The sequence below is a fragment of the Lagopus muta genome, chromosome 6 (genome assembly GCF_023343835.1).
Source record: "Lagopus muta isolate bLagMut1 chromosome 6, bLagMut1 primary, whole genome shotgun sequence".
In the NCBI taxonomy this organism is placed as follows: domain Eukaryota; kingdom Metazoa; phylum Chordata; class Aves; order Galliformes; family Phasianidae; genus Lagopus; species Lagopus muta.
The window spans coordinates 5,468,294-5,486,135 of NC_064438.1; the positions used below are offsets into that span (position 1 = coordinate 5,468,294).

Below are 17,842 nucleotides of genomic sequence, written 5' to 3' on the forward strand. Positions count from 1 at the left end.
AATTGTTCAAAGTTGCCTTTCTGGCAGAAAAGGAGCTATGCAATTGCTTCTGTCTATTCCGTTTAAAGCTCTGTTGTCACTGTAACAGGTTGAAGAGCATGTGCGGGACAGATTTGCTGATGGAATTGCTGAGCAGGTGACCTACTCATTATAAGGAGATAAGAGCTTAAACAACAAAACAACGAGGCTTACCACAGCCAGACTACCCTGGACCCACAGTTAGTTTTGAAAAGTTTGCTGTGAATCCAAAAGAGATTCAGGATTGCCCTGGATAAGGGTAAGACTGGAAGTCTTGGAAGACTAAAGATGCAATGCCGTAAGAGCCAACTGAAATGAGAAATTTTCTACCAATATCTGGGAACCAAGATAAGAACCTTGATATACTTCCATTCTGATGTAGCTTTCATAACAATCTGTGTACAGAAGTTGCTTTTTTGTGATGTATTGTCTCTTTCAGACAGATATGTGCGTGCTATGCTAGTACTCATAGCCAGTAAGTAGAGAATTTAACATAGCGCACAGACAGAAATGTTAACCTGACTTAGTCAGAGTTATTGGAAGAAAGTGGTTTTGGTTATCTGCTAAGTCTACTGCATGTATTGTGTATTTGAGGATATTAACACTGAGGTCACAGTCAAAGATTTGCGGTAGAAAACAAATGTAGATGCAGTGTTGTGGATATAAATGATGAAGAATATCAGAACTGAAAAATTGCAATGTTACCTATCAAAAAGAGAAAGGTTTTAGTGTGAATGCATTTCCTACTGAAGACCAAATCCTATTGAAATGATGTGAAAGGCAAAGTTTTCATGCAGAGGACAAGTCTATATTTATGCAGTATTTGAGTAGTTGTGCAGAATTTAATAGCTTTCAGAAGGTTTATGTGCCTGCTCCTTATTACATTTGTATGAATTCAGTAAGGATTTATTGCCCTAGGTAAAGTTATTTTAGTGTGGAATCACAACATTTTGTGCTGTCCTTCCTCGTGACGTTAACTCACTTTTCGTGACCTATGCAGTTTAAAGTAGATCAATGAAAGTTGTTGGTTTTTTTTTTTCCCGAGTCATTCTCAATATCAAGTTAAACACATAACTTGCTGTTCTATTTCTCAGAGCCTTGTTTTATGCCAACTACAAGTTTTCAGAAGTCTCTTTTTGCTCCTTTTGTGGGAACTGGCAGTTGTGTGCTTTCTCTGGTGGGTTACTGATTCTACAGAGCCAAGGGTCTGCCAAAGAGAAGTCAGGTTGGTTTTGTTTTATTTAGAGTGCATGCATTAACAAGTCAGAGGAAGTGGATGCAAAGGGCCTGATTCTCTAGCTGCTAATTGTGGAAAAACCCAATAAAACGCATCTGGGCTGCAACCATTTTGTGGGCTATTGCACTTAAAATACATAGGATGCTTAAGCCTGTTTAGAATTCATGTAAGTATTGACTAAGGGATTTTTTCTCTGAATAGTTAATAAACTACATACTTGTGCGTGATTCTCAGTAGGTAGAGGGGAAACATTCAATCAAATATTTTGTACACAAGCTATGGAGGACAGGTAAATAAAAATGTTCCTTGGTTCCCCTAAATCCCAATTTTTTCATGTTCCTTGTATTTTCTTCAGCCTGAAACACAGTGGTTAGATAATGGCTGAATACAGAACATATTATGGAAATGCCATTTGAGTGTGCAAAGTGGTTATATCTGGCAGATTGTATTTCAGCAAGGGCTTATCTGTTGTTAAGCAAAATGCCTATATGACTTTTTCCCACAGGTCAACTGATTCACAATTGACTGAAATTATAAATATAGTTGAAGCTGAGGTTAGATGATACTATATTATATTGATACTGTATTATGTGTATTACCTATTGCGTGTTTTATTCATTCTGTTTCTTGGTTGTCAGTAACCTCCCTCCCCCTGAACTTCATGATTAAAAATGCTCATATTTATATAGAGAAAAGGCAATGATGTGATGCTCTATTGTCGTGAATGATTTCTATCTCAAGTTCACTCATTTTAGAGATTCTTTTCTTCAACTTTCAGTTATGTTGATATGAATCTTTTTCTCACTTTTGTTTCTCAGGAAACAAAATCAGTTTTCCTTTGTCCTGCCATTGTACATGTTATTCAGGGAAATGTCTTGATCTTTATTTTGAAGACTAAAAGCTGAACTTCTGATATTTGAAGAAATAGTAGTCAGAGTTGTAGTGATGGAGAGATGGAGTTGATAGACATTTCTCCTTCTTACACCAAAATTTATAATCTGTTGAAATGTTTCCTGTAATCTGTTTGCTATAGTATTTGCTCTAGTATTCTAGTTTCAGATGGATTTGCTGGAAATAACACTTCATTTTGCTGAATGGACTAAGTGTTGTAACCTAAAATTCAGATAACAGATTTAATACATGTGTAATGGAATTATTTTGGGGGAGGGGGCTAGGGAGCAGGTCTTTTTGGGGCTTTAATTGGAAGTGATTATTTAAGACAGTGTTACCACTTGGACAGATTTTTTAATGCAAGGTTTTACTTTAAACAAAAGCATGACAGTTCAATGGCAAGAGGTCAATACATGCATTGTGCTGCTTAAGGAGGAAGTGGTGACCTTACTGAAACTGCCTTATTACCCCATAGCAGGAGGAAATTCCTGCTTGACCTCTGTTCGTTATCAAATTAAAATGAGGGTATTCTCTGAAACTCGTTATGCTAGTTTTATATAATGTTGTCTGAAGCACTGAGATGAGATAGCTTTCTGGCCATTGTATATTCCTAGTTAAAAAATCAGCTGGGGCAGTCACAAAAACTGTCAGTGTTTGTACATAAAACTTAATGCTGGAGATTTTATTTTCATTGCATGCAACTAGACTGCTAGTATTTATCAAGCGTTCTTGCAGTAGCTAGGTTTAATTCATATAGCAGTATATTCTGTCATTCAGCTTGAGAAAACATGAACTAAACTGTGGGGTGTAAATGCCACATTGTATATTCAAAGGTTCACATCCTTGGTGTATGGATTTTCTTGTAAATCCATAATTGGACTGTGACCTGTACTGGATCATTTACCTCTGATGTATTATTACTTAGGTGACTTATAATCAAGTCCTGATATTACCTCTTTATATGGACACCCTGTGTGTTCGTAAAGTCATTCTCAGAGAGTGGTGCATACCGCATTCCTGGAGACTATCAAGGCAAGGCTGGATCAAGCTCTGGGCAACCTGATCTAGTTGTGGATGTCCCTGTTCATTGCAGGGAATTGGACTGGATGACCTTTAAAGGTCACATCCAACTCTAAGGATTCAATGATTCTATCTGAGCATAAAATAACACCCGTGTGTTACAGGCTTGAATTTTGTTATTCCCTTGATAAAAAGAGTTACTGTGAGGAAAGTAAAAACAAAGCAAAAAAAAAAAGGTTTCTACTGCACTTGTAGGGGGAAACAGATGCTCCAGCTTGCTGATAAGTCTTCCTCAAGGCAATGATTTTATCTGAAAATATATGCTGTTTTAGAATTAACTGAGATGTTTGGGATTTTTTGCTTGAAATAGTATATGAGAGTTGGGTCTGTATTTCACTGGACCAAAAATAGAGTATAGAATTGACATCATTTGGGATTTCTGCAGAAACATTAGAAAATACACTTGTAATCTAAGTAGGAATTGTTGTTTTTAGAAATGATAGGAAAAAAACATTCTCCCATATAAATTAATTTGCATTTGATTCGTCTTAGCATATTTTCAGCTCTATTCTGTACTGCAGTGAGGATTAATTTGGGGGAAATTTTTAAATGAAATAAATCTTGCAAAGTTCAAACAGCTCTGAATTGTCCTTGCCCAAAATTATCAGGTGACAAAAAACTTCATACCAAGTTTTACTTGACTTCGATGGCAGGATGTCTTTCAGAACAGGAGAGATCTCACACTATATTCCATCACACATGTTAAATACATCTGCTCAATCTCCTGCTTGCCATAGACAATACACCAGTATTTTCAGTCTGATTTGTATACTCAGATGCAGCACATCACTTTGTCATTCAAAGCATCTCTTGATCTGTATTAGGAGAAAACAAGCTGTTGTATATATGGACAGACAGATCTTTCCACATTCCAGTTTGGAACCTACAGATACTGTATAGTTCTAATTAATTAAATCTGGGCAATCTAATACTGTTTTGAAGTGCACTGAAGAATGTTTTGAGAGGATTTCATGCTTTTGTTTTCTGTGTTAGACAGGGCTATGAAGAACTGGAGAGACAGCTGAAGGAAGTCTTTAAGGAAAGGAGCAATATTCTTCGTCAGCTGTCAAAGACTTCTAAAGAACTCGAGGGAATTAAAGAAAACCTCCAGGTTAGGTTGTGTGTGGGTTTCTGGGACTTAGAATTACTTACTTTGTGTTTTTCATACTAATGTCTATCTGCTGCTAATAAATAAAAATGTCATTGTTTTTGTTGATTTTAGAGCGTGCATTGTTTACCTTGCATTGAGAGTAAAAGGGATGGTCTCAAGGAAAACATAATCTAAATGAATTGGGTAATTAAAAAAACAAAAAACAAACAAAATGTTGCGTAAACAAAATGTAGCAGAACAAAAGAAGAAACAGAAAAGAATAATCATAATGGACTTCCCACACATTGAACCTGGCAGCTACTATGAAAGGATTTCCTTTGCTGTTGCAGGCCACATCTTTGCTGATGAGTTGCACCTAGGAAGCCTAATGTAGCTGCTAACTTTACTCTGCAGACATGCAGTCTACACCAACTGACTGGATTTACTGCAGGGGATTACTTTACAAGTTTAACTGACAGACAGTGTTAGAAGAGCTGGCAGCTAGGCATCCAGAGCTGATGAACACTTCTGCTTTAACAAAGGAGGTTTTCTGGGTAATGTGGGCAGGCTGAAAGGACAATAGTCAGATTAACTCTGCCATCGTATCAGCTCCGTAGAATGAAAAGTAGAGATCTTGCTCTGGATCCTGTACTGAAATCATCAGATGATCACTTAAGAGTATGCCTGTCTGCCTGAGACTGTTTGTCAGTCTAGCAATGGCTCATTTTTGGCTGAGGTTTTTGGTATTGCATAGCATTTTAGAGGCTGGTATTCTCCTGCCATTGCATATGTACCCTTATGTTGTTGTAAGCTAGATAGGAAAAATATAAGGAGTGGCATCCTTGTATCTTTGCACAGGACAATAGAGACAATGTGTGTCAATACTGTATTGTAGCATATTGTTGTGCTCTATTTTCCTATATTCAAGATTTCTCTCCTTGAAATTAATGTGTATGGTGCCCTATAGAACATTGGGTGGTCTCCATCCACCCAACCCCACCTCAGCACCACCAGTAGTTTCCCACTGCATTTTTTTTTACTTATCTTCTTTTTGCTAAGGTAATTTAGAAGGGGATTTTTTATGCAGCAGTTTGAAGGTAGTACTCAGGAAAATCATACTGTGAGGTATTTCATATTCAACACCTCAGAGATCCAAAGATACAAAAGTAATTCTCTGGAATTCTGTACACACACACTGATCTCTGTCATGCCTCCTTAGTGCTTTCAGTCGTTTGTTTGTTTCTTAATCTATTTTACACAGTCGGATGCAGTGTAGTGCTTGCTGCAAAATGATGTACAGTTAGCAGTGCTGAATTACAGTAAAAAGCATAATCAGGTGTTCCTCCTTTTCTCACCCATGGCAATTCACTGGGAGCGTTTTTACAAAACAGATCCCAATCAGTGATTTCACAAATGAGCAGAATTCAAGATCTCTTTGGTAATTGATTCTTTTCCTTTGTTATCAGTCTTTGAAAAATGATGAAGCGTCAGCCAGAAGTGATGTGCAGAAACTTCTTGAACTGGGCAAAAAGCAAAGGTAAGAGCATACTTTCTCCCTTTCACTTTTTAGACTGAAAGCAACAATATTGGAAAACATCGTCCCTCCTTTTGCCTTAAATTATAAACACTCACATAGTCTGGAGTCTACTGATCCTGGCAGTAACAGTGAAATAAAGGCAAGGAATGCTATCTTGTGAGAAGTTTTTGAAACATATGAGACATATGAACTGATATTGGACATCAGTTGGGGAGATATCTATTAAGAAAAAGGATTTTGTATATCTCCGAAACATTTAAATATGAAACTTCCTATTCCTTCGTATTGTCATTATTCAGCACTCTCTGACCTACTTCTTTTTGTTATTATAGTTCAGACAGGTAAATCACAGCATTAATACAACTTCAATCACAAGTAAACATTACTACTACAGGAATCACATTGTCTGAAACAGCATTATGTAATGAATGCATCCATATCTCATATTTTTCTCTGGAAACAAAGAAATAGTAATAGTACACTATTGCTAGAAATACATGACTTAAATCTCTCAATCTTTCTACTGCTGATAATGTATTTATTGAAGCACACATGAAGATTTGAGATTGCTTGTGACAAGATCCTCCAGTTCTTCAATACAAAGCAAGTTGGAGCCATAAGAAAACAATACAGATCTTCTCTATTTTGCTTCCATGGAGAAGGATTGAATAGATAAGAGTCTTTCAGATATTCCATATAAATCTGTTAAATGATGAAAGAATTTGTTCAGCTAGTACAGTATTTAAACAATTACATGTTACATGGCTATAATGAAAGCATCGCTGCTATTCTTGCCATGTGTCCTTCATATATGATCCTGGTTTTGCAATGGTAGATTGTTGTGTAGTTTATATAAAAATAGTAATGCTAATTGATTAAAACCATTATTTAGTAATTAAAAGTGTATTCAGTAAATAGGCTTTCCCAGTTGCAGATAGGAAAACCTAGTCTGCTAAGGGAAAATTGTATTTCTTAGTTGTATAATAAAATGTAATTTCCTGATATATTTCTTAAATCTCCCCTTGAAGTCTCTCAAGGTCTACCTAAAACCAAATGTGGACTTTTAAGTGTATCAACCACTAGGTATTCTGCACAACAGTAACTCACAGATACCAACCCTGGAGCAATACAATATGCAGCATAAGACCAGGCAGCCTTCACCTTCCGGCAGAAAATAAAAGGCTTTTACTGTAGGCCCCAAGAAAATGGCTTGTATCTACTGTGGGCTCTTGATGGCCATTTACAGGCTCTCACTTTTACTTTGACACGTGCAGTATGAGAAGCCACTGTTAGCAATATAAGTCCCCCTCATAGAATTTATCACTTTCTTTGCCAACAGATTCAGGTTATGCTTGTTCAGCAAGTGAAGAATGATGAACTTGATACTGTTCTGCTTGAATCTATTGTATTTGATCTACAATCCAAAATATATCATGATTTGATTGGACAAATGTGAGCTGCACTTGGTCTGTGAGCACCATTTTGATTATGCTCTGCAGTTATGAACTCTAAAGTAAAGTTTGGAGTGCTAGAATCCCAGCTTATGTAAATTAATGTAGCCCTTCTGATTTCATGTTAGATTTTTTTTTTATAATTTTTTTATTGCAGAATCAGAATCACATTGCCTTAGTGTGAGTTTACTTTGGCAAGTATAATTTGGTCATTTAGTATGATATCTCAAGGTCAGTTATTTTGTGCACTGTTCGTGTTTCAGAATGATTGCATTTGTGTATGTAATGATAGAGCTGGTTTGTGCTGATGATGCATTGGTTTCATGCTGCTCGGTCTCTATTTCAGATCAATCTTTTTGCACCAGCATTCTCCAAACTGTAAACATAAAAGAGCTATAAAATAAGAAGAAAAAAAAAGAAAGAAAAAAAAAAAAAAAAAGATGATTCAGCAGCTCACAATTTCTGTTCTCGTACAAGCCTGCTGCCTTTTTTTCCTGGATGATTTTCATTGAGTTAAATTATCATCTCAGTGTAAAGTTGGTTCTACGCTGCTCCTTATTCATTAAATTTTACTGATGCAAGCAACAGCTCTGAAAATGCTCTGCAAAAGTTATGAAATTTGTCAGTCTTGTACTTTGCAGCAGCTCCAAAATGTGTCACCTGTGGGTAAAAGAGATGACCATAAGATCTCAGCCTGCTGTAATCACCTTGGAGAAACTCTGATTGTATTAGTAATGCAAAAATATCTTGAATCCACTACTGCCCCATCCAAATTATTACATCTTCTTGTGCAGTTGTATTCCAGCTTCTTCTATTGGTTTCCCCATTGTTTCTTTCTAGAATGAGTGGTTCTTGATTATAGTGTATTTCCAGGTCCGCTTCCCTTGCTTTTATTGTACCAATTCCTTTTTCTAGAGACTATATACTGGCAGATGTTTTGCAAACAGGACATTTGATAAGCGTAAATTTCCATCATGAACAAATTTTTGTCTTGTACTGGCACTATAGTTCATGAGGTCATTTTAATTTTATTAGCAAGACACTTAGTAAATGCAACACATCTGTCACTCTTCTCTGGAAACTGAAGAATGATTTTGTACTGAACTCTTGGGATGAAGTTTATGTTTTGTTTTTTCAATGCCTAGGGAAGAAATGATATCTCTTCAGGAGGCCTTTCAAAAGCAGCTTAATGAGGCAGCTGAGAAGGCAGAAAAGCAGCAAGCTACTGTGAGTGAGTCTGTCCCTCTTCCTTTTTTTTTTCTTCCATCTTTTTTTTTAAATCCTCCTCGCCTAAGTTTTTTGCATTATCTCAGATGTCTTACATGTTAAAACAAAACCTAAGATTTCAGATGCATTAGTACTCTGTAAGGTTCAAATAAAAGGAGGTGGATAAAATTGGTATGTTGCAGAAAATGTAGATGTTTTTCCACTAGTTTCTGTGGGATGTAGGTGTGTGTATCCAGCTTCTTGGAGATTTGGACCCAAGTCCTTGTGCCTTATGAGGTTACATTTATGGACCTCTTGTCTCATCTATACCAAAGTATGTTGTCATACTGCCACTGACTTTTTTTCTTAATTGCTACTAATTTTCAGCATGAAAGTAAGTAAGAGAAAGTTAAGTCTTGACAACACTAGATCTCATTATCATTACTGGAAGGTATAAATTCAAGGCACAAACAGCCAAATTTTGTTATTGCAGGGAAAAAAAAAAATTGTTCTTTGTTTAGTTCTTGGATATAAATATGAAAGTGGTCCAGTCTTGTTCAGTCGTAATTTTATAACATGAATATTGCTGAGCATTAATCAACTAGATAATTTTTGGAGATTTATTTCCTATAAACCTCAAGTGTTCTGTGATTCTTAACAGGTTTTGTGGATATATTTTTTAGTTTCATATTTTGTAATTGATGGCTTATTTAGTAATGTTTTACCAGTTCTCAGGCTCACAGTACAAGGGTACTTGTATGTATGTATGAATATGCAATTTAGCAAATATTCAGAAATGCCTTGATGTGATTTCTGTGTGGCTTTCAGTCCTTTGTGAACAAGAGACGAGTTCGTTATTTTAGTTTCATTCAATTTTAATTTCAGTTATTTAATATTTAGGAATTAAAGACATTCTCTCTGAAATTAATGAATATATTACAGTGTCCCTAATAAGAGATCTTTGGTTCAATTTGTGGACCAGATTGACCCAGAGTAGGTAGTCATGACATCTAAACTATGTGTTAGGTGCTTAAAGTAGAATACTATACTAAGCTAAAGTAATGTTCCTCCACAGCATATAATTACTGAATTGTTAGTAGTTGCAGGCTTCTCTAGAGAATAAAAGCCCTCATCTAGTCTTGAGGGGAAAGAAATAAGCAAGTAGTATTCTGACCAAACCTGAAAAAAATGAGGTATATTTTGAATCTTCTTCAATAGTTTGAGCAGAATATGTATAGAAAAAAAATCTACACTTCTTTGAAGATGTTTTGTACTGTAAACAGATATATCATTCTGAAATAAAAGATTAGGGCCTGATCCTCTCTGCTACATATTCAAAACATGCTATTCCAAAGTTGTTTTTAATTGTCTTTTCCAGATGCACTGATACATTCTCATAGCTGAGGTGACAAACCAAATTCTAGCCCTACAAATTAAATGTGGAAAACATGTTATTTAATTTTTATATAATGTTTGTTACTCAGGATTATCTTGGCTGTAGTAAAATAAATATCAGCTGAGGTGAAGAGATTATTGGCTCTGTGTTTTGCTATGCAGCATGGTTGGTTTTTTTTTAGCTTTAAGAACGGTGCTTTGCATAAATTCAGCTGCTAGTATAATACTTTTGGGAGATCACAAATCTATCACAGAAAATTAAACAAGATACAAACAACAACCCCCCCTGAGTTTATAATAGAACTTAAAGTAGAGGATTGTCATCTGGTTAGATAGTGTATGGGAACTGCTGAATCATGGCTGAACCTCTCATTGACCACCTGAAGCAAGCAGTGAGTCAGCCATGGGAGCACAGGTGAAGGTAATTCTACCGAAGGACTGGAGCATGGCTCCATCTCTTCTAGATCCCATGTAAGAGACGACTGCCATTGAGGAAGGATCTCTTTCAGGAGATCACTCCTTGTGGAGAATATTGTAAGTCTACAACGTCAGTAAGCATTTTCCATTTATTATCTTCCTGTTGGAATAATCTTACTTAGCCTGACTTTCCTGTATATTTCTTAATTATAGCATCTGTATATTCATTGATTATATAGATAGGGAAATGGAATTCTTGAACTGTGTTCTAAAAGTTGCTAATAAAAGAATACTAAATGGACCTCTGATTTTAAGGAAAGCTGTGCTGGGTCCTTGATTTGTGACACTTATTTCTTTGTGCCTGCAGATAAAATGCATCTATTCACCAGCAGAAAGACTGAACAAATATTTCAAAAGTACTTTGGAGTCAATTTTTAAAAACTCTTCAATATTAGAGAAGCCAAGGACATTAGGACAGCTAAAAAGTTGCTGTTCTGTGGATTTACTGAGGTAGTGATAGGGCTCAGTGGATAACTCCTGAAGCTGTTTGGAGGACTGACGGAGAGGTTCAGTCTTGAGGAACCAAAAAGACATTCCTGTCCTTGACAGTTCCAGTTGTGCTGAGGACAGACTGGGGGCCCTGAGTGAGAGTGACTCCCTTTCTAGGTCCTTTGTCATTTGCATTTGTAGCACCAGCATACAAAGAGCATCAGTTTATTTTGGGATGAGTTATATGGCAGGATTATGATAAATTCATAGCTCTTGTTCTACCTCCAATCTGTGCAAGATGATTAGAAGTGCAGAGGAAAACTATTTTGATGAGGATGGCTTGAATTTTTCAGTGGCCCTGTGCTGCAAAGTTCAAGGTCAAGTAGTCTTCCAGAAGGCTTAGAATTGTGAAGATCTTTTTTGATCTACTAGCCAGCTCACAACTGTGGATTATTTGTCTGCCAAAAGGTGTTTCTAAAATAAAGTTTGTTAGGAGTACTATACTGGATTTAGGTGTATAATACGTATATAAAACATTCAGGAATAACCTGCTGTCTCCTTTAGCAATCAGTAAAAGTTGGTAAAACTTTTTAGTACTAAATACCAAAGTAGTAGTAGTTTATAATAGGTTGCTTTGCAGTGAATGTATTTCTTAAAAAAAGTTAAACCATAGCTTTATTTATATGTGAAAAGGAACCACTACTTAAAGCTCTTTCCCATTAATTTCAATCAGAGTGTATAGAACCAGCTGGACTGGTTTTTTCTAATGAAGATGAGAAATTACCAAAGAAACAGGGAGGGGGTGGGAAATAAATAGGGAAAGTAGGGTAGGTAGGCTAAGTTTAGAATGCCTTTTTCATTTTGTTCCTGCTACTGTTTTATATCACACTAACAGTGTGAAACAGTAGAAAGACGCAGTGACAGTTTGACAGTGTATTATTGTCCAATTTGTCAAAATAGAGGAGAAAATACACCTGTGTAAAATCTTTTTTCCTAGTTGCTTAGTGCTTGATATGAAAACTTAGAATTAAGTAACTCATTGTGCATGACGTTAAAAACTAAGCAAAAATGATATGGTTAATTGGATATCACTAGGACCTTCTTAGTAATACAACACAAACAGAACATGCAGGATTGAATTGTGAGAAATCTATTGCCAGATCTCTTACCACCACTAACTCATAAAAAGATGAGATGTCCATTTCACTCCAAAATATATTATTTGCTAATAGTTTTTATGACAAAGTCATACATGTCTCTATGACAAAAATGTTTTTTTATTAATTCACAAATTACAATTTAAATTTGAATCCACCTAAGGAATCCTAGCAGGCATAAACTGTGTTTGGCTTTGCTTTCAGAAATACTGAACAGGTTGTGGATTATTTTCTCACTTTATCAAAAGATAGAATATTTCTTGTGTGTATAGCTTCCTATTCTCTCAGCGTTCAGAGTCAATTCCTATGGTGTAACTTGAAAATTAGACTATGAAAATTAATACTGACTGTACTAGAGTTAATGGATATTAACAGTGGTATTACAGATATGCCAGTAAAGGTATTTCAGTCCCATCTTAATAATTCCTGCCTTAATTCTAAGCAATGTAAAAGGTGTCTGCAGGTAAGCAAATAAGTGTACAGATGAGATTTGACTGTGCAGTAATGACTTTGTGTTGGTATTAGTCTGTCCTTCCTCTGCGATGAGTAACTAACTATTGTCTGTCTCTCAGAATTAGATCACAGCCATCTGCTAAAGCATTCTATATTTCAGTGGGGGAAAATCTAATTTCAGCATTACAAGGTCACATTCTGCTGTTGAGCAAAGGCTACTGGATGGAAGCTGTTGCCTTTAATAAATGTAATGAGCTCTGAAGCACACAAAGCTCTGTGTACCTTGAATGTCTGTCTCCAGGAGACAGAAGCAGTGTCCTTGCTTAGCATTGTAGAGTTCAGCCTTAGAACACCAATACGTTTTCATTGTGTTTTCATAATTAGCTAGATAGTAATTAAAGAAAGCCAACACTAGAAAAGAGTTGAATGTCAAACAAGAACAAAAAGTGAGTAGAAAGTGGGAAAGATGTAGAGAGTTTCATAGTTAAATTTTTTAGCTCGCATGCCTTTGGTAGAGGAAAACCCAAAAGCCTATTCATATATATCAGGATTTGGAGGCTGAAAGCAGAATTTGTACACTTGAAAGGGGGTTTGTGCACTGTTATTTGCTTTCTGATTGTACTTCTCAACTTGAGATTCTGAAACAATATTATCGTCCATTATTATGTGAGGACTGGTGAATATAATCATGCAAGTTGCTGGCCACATTAACTGTCTCTTCACCTAGCTGATATTTACAGAATCACACAGAATCACAGAATCACAGAATCACCCGGGTTGGAAGGGACCCCAAGGATCATGTAGTTCCAACCCCCCTGCCTAGCAGGGCCACCAAACATACACATTCAGATCAGGTTGCCCAGGACCCCGTCCAACCTGGCCTTAAACACGTCCAAGGACGGGGCATCCACAACCTCCCTGGGCAGCCCGTTCCAGGGCCTAACCAATCTCCTAGTAAAGAACTTCCCCCTGATATCCAACCTAAATCTTCCCTCCTTCAACTTAAAACCATTTCCCCTAGTCCTGCTGTTGTCAGCCCTTTTGAAGAGTTTACTCCCCTCCTGGGTGTAGGTTCCCTTCAGGTATTGATAGGCTGCAATGAGGTCACCCCGCAGCCTTCTCTTCTCCAGGCTGAACAAGCCCAACTCCCTCAGCCTGTCCTCATAGGGAGGTGCTCCAGCACCCTGATCATCTTAGTCGCCCTCCTCTGGACCCTTTCCAAAATCTCAATGTCTTTCTTGTACTGAGGGCTACGCACCTGGACACAGTACTCCAGATGGGGCCTCACAAGAGCCGAGTAGAGAGGGACAATCACCTCCCTGTCCCTGCTGACCACCCCTCTCCTGATGGAGCCCAGGATCCCATTTGCCTTTCGAGCTGCCAGAGTGCACTGCTGGCTCATGTTCAGTCTCTCGTCCATCAGGACCCCCAGGTCCTTCTCTGCCGAGCTGCTCTCAAGGACTGCTCCTCCCAGCCTGTACAGGTGCCTGGGGTTCTTCCGGCCCAAATGCAAAACCCTGCACTTTGCCGTGTTGAACCTCATTAGGTTCACCCGAGCCCAGCCCTCCAGCCTGTCGAGGTCCCTCTGAATGGCATCCCTTCCTTCCACCGTATCAACCGCACCACTCAGCTTGGTGTCGTCAGCAAACTTGCTGAGGGTGCACTCAATTCCCTCATCAATGTCATTAATAAAGATGTTAAAGAGCACCGGTCCCAAGACAGACCCTTGGGGGACACCACTTGTTACCGGCCTCCACCTGGACATAGAGCCATTGACCACCACCCTCTGTCTGCGGCCTTTCAACCAATTGCTTATCCATTGGGTCGTCCACCCATCAAATCCACTTCCCTCCAATTTGGAGATGAGGATGTGGTGGGGGACCATGTCAAAGGCCTTGCTCAGGTCCAGGTAAATGACATCGGTCGCCTTCCCTTCATCCACCAATGCCGTCACTCCATCATAGAAGGCCACAAGATTAGTTAGGCATGACCTTCCTTTGGTGAAGCCGTGCTGGCTGTCTCGGATCACATGCTCATTCTTTATGTGACCGAGCATGTTGTCCAGAAGGATCTGTTCCATGATCTTCCCAGGCACGGAGGTGAGACTCACTGGCCTGTAGTTCCCCGGGTCCTCCCTGCTCCCCTTACAAGGGGATATGTATGACCCGCTCCGGGGACAGCGTCAGGTGGGGAGTGTGACTGGGGCGGTACACCTGTCAAAGCGTAACGCAGGTGTCCTAAGGCGAGCTCAGGGAGGCCAGAAACCTCCCGTGGAGCAGAAGGGCAAAAGCTCGCTTGATCTTGATTTTCAGTACGAATACAGACCGTGAAAGCGGGGCCTCACGATCCTTCTGATCGTGATATATATATATATATATATATATATATATATATATATATATATATATATATATATAATACAACATTTACAAGCAATGTTGTATGGGAAATGCTGAATCATAGCCTGAACCTCTGATTGATCATCTGAGGTGAGCAATGAGTCAGCCATGGGAGCACAGGTGAAGGCAATTCACCTGTGCTGCTGGAAGGGGTGGAGCCTGGCTGCACCTCTCTTAGACCCATTTAAGAGCTGACTACCAGTGGGGGAGGATCTCTTCTGGAGATCCTCTCTTCTGGAGTTTTGCGGCGAGCCCAGGACGTGAGTAAGTATTCTATCTGTTCTCTATTGTATAGTAACCTGCTTAGCCAAATTCTCTGGTATATTCCATAATTATAATGTCTGTACATTCACTGATTATATAAATGTATAGAGAGCACAGTCAATAAATTCAGTGCCGTATCTTCATCCAGATTTAGAGCTGATACGTTTTGAGGGAGCATTGACGTTCTCTTGAATTAGGACTAAGGAAGAACAATAATCTAATAAATTATACTGATGGGGAGCTTGGATCTGTTCTCTTTAGGACTAATGACTGTTAGTAACCTACTGTTAAAAAAATCCTTAGTTCTCTGAAGGTCTCCATGGACTTGATTACAAAGAAAGCTATATCTACTAGCACGAAAGTCAAATGAGGGGTTTTATGCATAGTGACTTTCTTTCCTCAATTCTAAGTTTCCCAATAAATATCATGGTATCCACTTACAGGTTAATCATGAAACACAAAGTGATGACCTATACTAATCTGGTTTAAAACAATAGTTTTCCAGGATATGTTGTTACTAGGGATGGTTTATTTTTTTTAAGCTATGAATAAAGTTAAAAGAAAAAAAATAAGCTTAAGGTGGTGTTTAGCTAAGTTTCAGAAACTTACTCAGTATTTTTATTCAACTTGTAGATTAATTTTTTGAAGACAGAAATGGAAAGGAAGAGCAGAATGATCCGGGACCTCCAAAATGAGGTAAGCGAGGAGTACTGAAGTGCATCAGTATTACCTGTAACAATGGTGATAACAAATGCTATTCTCATAGAGCACGCAAGCCTACCTCACTTTTCACATCATCTGCAGTCACTGGAATTGTGGAGTTCAAGGACTTATTCCTGCCTATGCCCTATAGTGTATGCTTATATACTGGTTAATTTTTATAGGTTGTTACCTGATAACAAACACCTCTGCAGCCGATACTGTTGAATTTACTGTCAAATTCCTTCTTGCATCACTCTTTGTTTAACTTGATTTTTTTTTTAATAGCTTTTCATGATCTTTTCCTCTCAGCATGTTTTTCTGAATTGTTTCCTTTGATGTTCTTAGTTTTATAGATTCAGTTAGGGCTTTGGGAATTTCTGATATACTGTATTTGAACAGATTCCAGATATGTTTGGGTTTTTAATTGGTTGTTTGACCATTCCTTTCAGAGTTGTTTACTATTTGCCTTATTACTAACTTAGTAGACTTTCATGAAATTGAATTCTGTATACAGGATTTGTGTGGGCTCTTTTCTTTCGACTCACTAGTACCCTTTATTGTACTTCACTAGCAGTTGTACATAGTCTGCCATGAATCACTTCCGAACTCAGTCCAAGAAAACCCATGAGAAGGGAAAACAAAAAGCAGTTGTGTAGCTTCTTCTATTCATTGTTGGGTACTGAATGCAGCTTCAGCCTGACTGGGTTCTCTAGGTACTATGCTACAAGAAGGTCATGATTTTTCTTAAATAGTTTGTAAAATGCTTGGAGAATGGATAAACGCTCAGGAAAGGTATGTAGGTAAGTTGGTATTCATAAGATCATAAATGCTTGAGGAGTACTTTTTGTCTATACCTCTCTATCCTGCCACATTGTGATTCTCTGTTTTCAGGGAAGTACTTTGATTACAGAATAGAGAGGATTAATAAATGTGTTGTGAGTCACTGACTGAGCAGTTTCTGTATTAGTGTTATTTGGGGCATTTGTGTGGTTAGTGCTTCTCAAAAAGAAAAAAAATAACACTGAAAATTGAACTTGGAGGTAAAGTAATGATTAAACTGAAAGTCTTGATTTAGATGGGAAGGAAAATACACCAGGCAAATGGGTTTCTAAAGCCTTCAATTGATGTCTTTTCCATTCTAGCTCACCTGTGTTTTCTCTCCTGTCTTTATATTCTTCTTGTGTATGATTTGACCAGTGTACAGATGTTCCTAGGATTATTCAAAAAGAACTGAGTCCAATTTGTATTACTCATCTGCTTTTAGTTTATAGCATTAAAAAGGACCTCAATAAATCAAAAAGTTTCACTTGAGGGAAGAGAAAAGGAACTTTCTTTTCTATGGAAACAATTAATGTCTAGATGCTCTAAATGGAACTACAAAACCTTTCAACACTTTCTACGAATGTTTCAAATTATGGAATGGAAAAACGGAGAAAAAAAAAAAAGTAAAAGGATTAGCTTTTTTAGGAGTTCGGTAGCAAAGACAGAATCACAGAATTGTGGAGGTCAGAAAGAGATCACTGACTCCAATGCAATTCATCTGTTTTTTGCTTTTTTTAATTTAATCAAATTACCTGAAATGTTTTCATTTTTGTATTGTCATCCTACAAGATGCTCCAGAGGTAAGAAAGAGGTAAGTACAGATTTTAGGCCCTGTTTATTTTGCATATATTTTAGGAGGAAGTACAGAGCAGTACTTGTGATTAAAGAAATACAGCCCTAGGGTGGCCTGGAAATCAAAAGCTCCAGCATTCTTATCATTATTTAGGCAACTAAATGTGGCTTGGGAGAAATTTGATTTGAGAGCACTTCATCATCCTTCTGTGCATCAGCTAGTGTGAGGGAAAGGAGTTACACCTACTGAATAGCTAATCCTTAAAAGTCTGTTAAGCTTTCCCAGAATTTCAGTAGTTATTGGAGTTTGCAATAAGGACCTCATACTTTGATATTAAAATTAACAAAAATAACTGTTTATCTATGCCCTGCTTCCAATCACTGAATGTTTTTAGTAAATCTGTTTTTAAGTAGATATGGTGTAAATTTAATAGATAGTGTT

At 37.6% G+C, this 17,842-nt stretch overlaps 1 protein-coding gene across 4 annotated transcripts in view; it reads left to right on the forward strand.

The window, feature by feature from the left end:
* LOC125694320 (leucine zipper protein 2-like) overlaps positions 1 to 17,842 on the forward strand; it is a 140,173-nt gene that overhangs the window by 57,250 nt on the left and 65,081 nt on the right. For all 4 annotated transcript variants that reach the window (XM_048947320.1, XM_048947321.1, XM_048947318.1 and 1 more), the window contains exons 2-5: positions 4,220 to 4,337; positions 5,783 to 5,853; positions 8,450 to 8,531; positions 15,718 to 15,780. In XM_048947320.1, coding sequence (XP_048803277.1) covers positions 4,220 to 4,337; positions 5,783 to 5,853; positions 8,450 to 8,531; positions 15,718 to 15,780 — 334 coding nt within the window. The remainder of the gene's footprint in view (positions 1 to 4,219; positions 4,338 to 5,782; positions 5,854 to 8,449; positions 8,532 to 15,717; positions 15,781 to 17,842) is intronic.